Raw genomic sequence first — 7,465 nt, forward strand, 5'->3', positions numbered from 1 at the left:
GTGGTGAAACCCTGTCTCTACTAAAAATATTAAAAATTAGCCAGGATGGTGGTACGTGCCTGTAGCCCCAGCTACTTGAGAGGCTAAGATGGGAGGATTGCTTGAGCCTGGGAGGTTAAGGTTGCAGTGAGCTGAGATCGCACCACTGCACTCCAGCCGGGTGACAGAAGGAGACCCTGTCTCAAAAAAAGACAAAAAAATGGCTAATGAAAAGACAAAATAATAAAGACCCAAATTTCTGCTCTTCCTTCCACAATGTAACTTTTCCTGGCTTCTTGTACTTTTGATTAAAATTCAGAAAAAGTCATGTCATGTTGAGTATCATCACTTTGACCTTGTTTTTTAATGTTTAATTCTGTTTTCCAGGCTGGCAGTGATGGTGAAAGCATAGGGAACTGCCCCTTTTCCCAGAGGCTCTTCATGATTCTTTGGCTCAAAGGAGTTGTATTTAGTGTGACGACTGTTGACCTGAAAAGGTAAGACATGGTCACGGTTTGCAGTCAACTTAAGCTGAACTGTCTTTTCGGTTTGATCCTATTTTCACCTTGATGGCATGCATTCTCTAAAGGAAATATATTGTATTAAAGTTCTGCTGGTTTTTGGACAAACTTAACTTGTATATAACTATTTTGGACAAGTCACGCTGTCAGTATACTGCATGTGGTACTCAGTCTTTTTTAGGAACTTTTGTATGTTTACCTTAAATTTCATGAGCAGCACCAGGAGCCAAGTGTTAGTGTGGATACAGTGAAATCCTTGACTTCTTTTTTCCAGTGTAAACATGGAGTCATGAAGAACTTTCTAAGCAGACATCATCTTGGCCCCAAATGTGTTAAACGTGTGACCTATATAATCTGGATCTTTAAAGACAAGGATTTTTAGGAGGTTGAATACCATTGTTGTCAATTTCATTTAATTTACTTTTCAGGGAATAGCAATAATTTTCTATAGCATGATTTTAATCATATTTGTTTAAATGTATTGTAAAATAAGAGCAATTATCTGTGGCCCCATGTCTGTTCTTGCTAAGTGAAGAGTTGTTTGCAGCTTTCTCTCCTGGATGACTTTATGGCTTATTTTCCATAGTGGAGAGGGCTGAGAAGAGCCATGATGAATAGAAAGCTCTGTTTTATTCAGGAATGTGTATTCTAACCTTTAGCAAACAGGTCTGAGGTGAAGAACATTGATACATCCCCTTCCCCAAAAGATTTAAATCAAGAGTTAAGAATAGTTGTATTAATGGGAAAATCTAGGGTTTGGCAGTGGATTCCTCTTGATGCAAGTGTCGCAACATGATTTGCTATTATACTTGTTTTTAAAACTATTAATCTGTTCTCACATTGCTATAAAGAACTACCCGAGACTGGGTAAATCATAAAGAAAAGAGGTTTAATTGACTCACAGTTCTGCAGGTTGTACAGGAAACATGGCTGGGCAGACCTCAGGAGACTTACAATTATGACAGAAGGCAAAGGGGAAGCAGACACGTCTTTCATGACCAGAGAAGGAAGAAGAGAGAAGGGGGAGGAGTTACACATTTTTAAACAACCAGATCTTATGAGAACTCACTCACTGTCACAGGAACAGCAAGGGAAGTCTGCCCTTGTGATCCAGTCACCTCCCAGAAGGCCCCTCTTCCAACATTGAAGATTACAATTTGATATGAGATTTGGGCAAGGACACAAATTTAAACCGTATTATATATCAAGTCATGAACAGTGTCCAGAAAAAAATATTGACAGCCTATCACTTGATAAAGTGGCAGAATTCATGTATGTCACCCTTCTGAGCGTCATATGCTGATAGTTACCCGATAGCTATAATTCCATTCCCAGTTCTGGGTTAGCGTACTCAGATTCCTGTCATTCCCTTAAAATATATTTTTACTTACTGCTAGTGCATATATTTGAAATTTTACAGACTTTAAAATTTATTGAAAATAAACCATAAAGTCATCTAGGAACCCCTTTAGTTATGTATACAAATGTAGAAATAAGACTTTGGGAATAGTGAGTTAAAACTACAAGCTCTTGGGAAGACATTACCTTATTCATGTTGGACAGAGATGTTGTAAGAATGAAATAAGTCATGTAGTTACCCTTCTATTACTGTTTTTTTATACATGTATACACAAAGGAAGTTTCAGTTTCCCAATATAACTCCTAAAAACAGACTGTGCCACCAGGCACACACCCTTACTGTGTCCTAAAATACATGAATTTCTCCTATTCCATTTTTGGCTTGGAGCAAGTGAGTTGACTGCCATGCTTTGAAAAAGCCTTCATTGAATAGTTTAATACAGTGCTTTAATTGTGATACATACCAGTAATAGCGCCATAAACGATGGGAATCTGCGTCAGAAAAGGAAGTAAACCCATTATAGCTATTTCAGAGTTGTCTGTTACTTTTCATTTGCAGACTTTTTAAAGGCATTATTCCTATAGGTTGATTGATATTTGCAGATTTGTATATATATGTTTACGTGTATATGTGGAAATATGTGTAAGTGTATATGTTTAAGTGTATATGTTAAGTGTTTATATATAAAAAGTGGCGCATGGGAGGTAGGCATTCAGGGCCTCATAATTAGAAAATATCAAAGAAGATATATGTTTATTACCTAGGACTTTATGTAAAATCAACAGTAGAGAGCACTTGAAATTGAAGCATATATTTTTTGGTCTTCTTTAGCAATCATAGGTCTCCAGTAAATCTAAAAAATGCTTCTTAGGGCAACTAAAACTATACAAGTAGTACATGATAATGAGTCTTTACCATCCCTACCCCCTAGTCATCAACTTCGCCTTCAGAGAGATAATTTATTTTAGGTTTGGTCTTTATTCTTCCAAATCTTTTCCTTTTTTCTTTTCTTTTTTTTTTTTTTTTTTTGAGACAGGGTCTGCCTCTGTCACCGAGGCTGGAGTGCAATGGCACGATCACGGCTTACTTTGTAGCCTTGAGCTCCTGGGCTCAAGTAATCCTCCAGCCTCAGCCTCCCACATAGCTAGGACTACAGGCATTTACTACCATAGCTGGCTAATTTTTTATTTTTAAGAGACAGGGTCTCCCTTTGTTACCCAGGCTGGTCTTGAACTCCTGGGCTCAAGCAGTCCTCTGACCTTGGCCTCCCAAAGTGCTGGGATTACAGATTTTAGCCATTGTGCTTGGCCTCGTCCAGATCTTTTCTATGGGTTTACACACTTATAGTCGTAAACAAAAGTTTAAAGAGAAGGTACCTCAAGAAAGTGAACATTGGTTCAAACAAAAACAAAAACAAAAACGCACCAGTATATATGAAAGCTATCACAGAGGAATAAAGCATCCCTGTAGTACTTTTCATAACATATTCTTAATCTTAAAACATTAAATGTGAGTCTTTTTAGAAATTTGTGGGGGAGAAAATGCCTATAGTGCTTATTTTCCGGCTTTTCCTGGTAATTGCCTAATATCTTGGTGAGAAGTACTGACTCCAGAACAAACCAGCGGAGAACAATAGAACTCCTCTGAGAGTTACTTAGCAGCTTACTCTATGAATTGAAAAAAATGATTGTTACATGACATTTCATCCATAAGAACAAGCCCGTTTCTAGTTCTGGCACTGTATGACATGTTCTCTTTGAATCTCAGTTGGCATTAATGGCTATGCTGGTAGTATTCATGTGTCCCTTGTGAGGCTTTGAACAATCTCCCATTACTTGCCTGTCAGAGCAGCCTTAGTGCTTTGGTGGGAGTCATTTCCAAACCTAATTTTCTGTTCATATTGCAATTTAAAGAACGTTTAGATAAAAAAAGTGCCCAGGCTTCACAAAGAATTTCGATTTACATAAACGATTTGAACAAAAGCTTCAGATAATATAAGTGAAAATATTAAAATTGAGGGCAGAGTTAAGGATGTTCTGGCATGTCATCAGTTGAGAAACAACCATGGCATAGTATAGAAAATTTCAGGAGTGAGACCTGGCTGCGTATGAGAGAGCTCTATCACTGATTTCACTGGGACCTTGGGCAAGCTGCCTCGTCTTCCTTGGAGTCAGTCACCTTATGTTTAAATTCAGGAAAAAGGAAGGGAAAAAAACTTCACTTTTGTAATAGTTTAAAACGTTACAATGGAACTATGAAACTGATAGTTCTGCATATCTTAAAAGGCAGTTAGAAACTCAGAAGAAAATCTGATTCCCAAATGGACTCTTACAGATAGTTTCATTTTCATGGTCATGTCTCTGTGGTTCCACCTTTCTGAAAACAGTCTTCAGTAACTTGAGAAATCAGTTCAGTTTCCATGATCTTCAGTAGCAGCAGCATGAATGACACATGCCAAGAGACTAAATGGAATGAAACAGGCCTGTCTTTCAGAGAGATCATCTATTTCCTGCTGCTGGCCAGACAGGAAAGTCAGACTCCCTTTTTCCCCTTTGTAAAATTGACTTGAGCTACATGAGGCACTTGTTAAAACAGTCCAATTCAAGATAATTGTGCTTTATGACTGCATTCAGAATCACATGTGTACCCTGTGTGTGTGTGTGTGTATGTGTGTGTGAATGTGTGTGGGTGGGGGGTGTGTGTGTTTGTGGAGAGTGTGTATGTGTGTCTGTGTGTGTGTGGGTAGGTGGGTGGTGGGTGTGTGTGTGGGTGGTGGGGTGTGTGAGTGGGAGTGTGTGTGTGTGAATGTGTGTGGGTTGAGGGGGTGTGTGTATGTGGGTGGGTGAGTGGGGATATGTGTGTGTGTGTGATTGAGAGACAAGGGAGACATAGACACATAGAGAGGGAGTACTTTGTTGCTATGTCTTTATGTTCTTTTTCAAGGCGATTTCAAAGATGATACATCCTGTTGAGGCTGCTAAGAGCTGAATTAATAGAGTTATTAGTGAATGTTTTTCTAAACCTGTTATCAGTATACTTTACTCCTAAACTGTTATTAAGATGTTAAAAATTATAGAATCTATATTTGGGCTGGGCAAAGTGGCTCACTCTTGTAATCCCAGCACTTTGAGAGGCCAGGGCAGGCGATCACTTGAGATCAGGAGTTCAAGACCAGCATGGCCAATGTGGTGAAATCCTGTCTCTACTAAAAATACGAAAATCAGCCGGGCATGGTGGTGAGTGCCTGTAGTCCCAGCTACTCGGGAGGCTGACGCAGGAGAATTGCTTGAATCCCGGAGGCAGAGGCTGCAGTGAACTGAAATCACGCCACTGCACTCTAGCCTGGGCAACAGAGTGCGACTCCATCTCAAAAACAAAAACAAAGAAATTGTGAAATCTGTATTTGAAATCTTTTCATGGGTGCTTTTTTTTTTTAAGTATTCCTCCACATATTGACATTAAAAGTAGACAAATTAACAATAATCCAAATCAGTAAAATTCTTTAACTGGTTGAACTGGGACAAAGACAAATTCTTAGTGACAAAGAGTCTTGGTGTGTTTGTTTTGTTGAGTCCATGATTAATTCGTTCAATTAGTGACTTGTCAGTGAAACCAGAATATAGCAAATGTAGTATAAAGAATAATTAATAGTAGTAAAGCGTTCTGAAATAAATAATTCTGATTCGATGGTGTTAACTTCTGTGAGATTTTTTGTTATTGTTGTATGTTTATATAGTGTCCAGTAGTCTCTTTGGTATGTGTGAATTAATTTTATGCCTTGAAAATCAGCACCTTCAAAAAGAAACTCAATTTTTTTGTTGTTCTCTTTCTGGAGAAAAAAGGAGCTCAATTTAAAAGATAAGACCTACATATCTAGTACTTTTTTCTTCACTGGGCAAGTCAACTTGTTGCAGATAGGTCATCTTCAAGAGCCAGCTCTAGTGTCCTATATCTATGCTGCACTCATTTCATACCAAGCAGCTGGAACTAAGTCACCAGCCCAGCTTCCTCCAACTGTTGCAAGTGTACTGAATTATATTTTAATAGAAATTAAGCCACTTAAGTCTCTGAAAACATTAGCTCCTATAGGATTCCTCCTTTTCATTCCTTTCTTTTCCTTTTGGTTTTTGTTTTTATTTCCTTTTCTTCATCTAGAAAGAAAATGGGAAACAACAGAATAATTTATTTCATCTGAAAGACTACCATGATGAGGGTAAAAGTAATAAACCCCAAAACACCGGAGAATATTTGCACCCTGTTGCAAGGCATGAGTTCTGTGCACTTTGCTCTTGATGTCACGTAAGGGAAATATTTGAATGAGTTTTAATCAAGTGTTGAATATTTACTGAAGGCCTTTTTGGAAGTAAATCAAAGATGTCTTGAAATTTTTAGCCATTACCTATCGGCTCAGTTTCATTTATCTCAAACTGCAATTCTTACAGTGTTACGTTTCTATGAAACATCTGTAAAATGAGCCTTTGTGGGTCAAACAGAACACCTGAGGCCTGAGAGTGCCAGGTGAGAACTGCAGGTTGAAGAATCTTAGATTCTGTTTGGTTCATATATAGCTTGTGAGTGAATCAGATTACTATTTAGAACTTGTCCATTTATTTGAAGTCTACTAACACGTTTGGAGGCACTAAAGTTTCTTCTCAAATTTTTCACTTGGAATCAGGACCTGCCATGGTTGTCTGCCACCTCAACAGTGAATCCTAGAAAATAGTTTTATCGCTTTATTAAAAAAAAAAATACGTGTGTGTGTGTATATATATATATATATATCCTTTCAACTGAAACAAGATAGACTATTCACTATTCACAAATATTAATGGAAAATTGGTAATCATATGCCCTTTTAAACTTTCCTTGGTTATATATACAACTCTAAATTAATCAGACTTTGTTTATTACCAATCAGTTAATGCTAGGTAACCATTTATGAACCATCAGCTCTATTAAAATTAAAACTGCCAATCTTATTTCCTGCATAATACTTTGTTAATGTGATACTAAAAGTGGTAATGACTTTCATTTGCATACTTTTAGTTCACTTTCACCTGCCTGATTTAATCTTTACAGACAAAGCAGATCTTATAAAAGAGGAAATTCAGACCCAAAGAGGTTGTAATTTACTTAGTCAAGAAGCTGGTAAATGGCAGAGCTTTTCTATTTGGGACTTCAAGCCAGTCCTTTTTATTCAACCTTGGTTCTTCTTTCTCTGATATGCTAACTTTCTCCCTCTCCCAATAAATATTTTTATTTGGGAGCCGGGTGCAGTGGCGTGCTTTCTAGTCCCAGCTACTCGCAGCTGAGGATCACTTGAGCCCAGGAGTTTGAGGACAGCCTGGGCAACACAGCAAGAGAGGGAGACCCCTATCTCTAAAAAAAAGTTGAATAAAAATTTAAAAAATTAAGAATCTTTTTGTTTAGAGAGCTTAAAAACTTTCATAATTAATTATAGAAGTAATAGGTGTTATTTATTTTATCCCACGTACCCTACCCGACCTCTACCCTCTTTGGGTTTTTTTTTTGAGACGGAGTCTCGCTCTGTAGCCCAGGCCAGAGTGCAGTGGCCGGATCTCAGCTCACTGCAAGCTCCGCCTCC

The 7,465-nt window shown here is 37.9% G+C and overlaps 1 protein-coding gene across 2 annotated transcripts in view; it reads left to right on the forward strand.

Annotated features, from left to right (window-relative positions):
* Positions 1-7,465, forward strand: part of CLIC4 (chloride intracellular channel 4) — a 120,694-nt gene that overhangs the window by 77,551 nt on the left and 35,678 nt on the right. For both annotated transcript variants that reach the window (XM_011977876.1, XM_011977877.1), the window contains exon 2: positions 367-476. In XM_011977876.1, coding sequence (XP_011833266.1) covers positions 367-476 — 110 coding nt within the window. The remainder of the gene's footprint in view (positions 1-366; positions 477-7,465) is intronic.

Source organism: Mandrillus leucophaeus, unplaced genomic scaffold, assembly GCF_000951045.1.
Source record: "Mandrillus leucophaeus isolate KB7577 unplaced genomic scaffold, Mleu.le_1.0 Scaffold185, whole genome shotgun sequence".
Lineage (NCBI taxonomy): Eukaryota > Metazoa > Chordata > Mammalia > Primates > Cercopithecidae > Mandrillus > Mandrillus leucophaeus.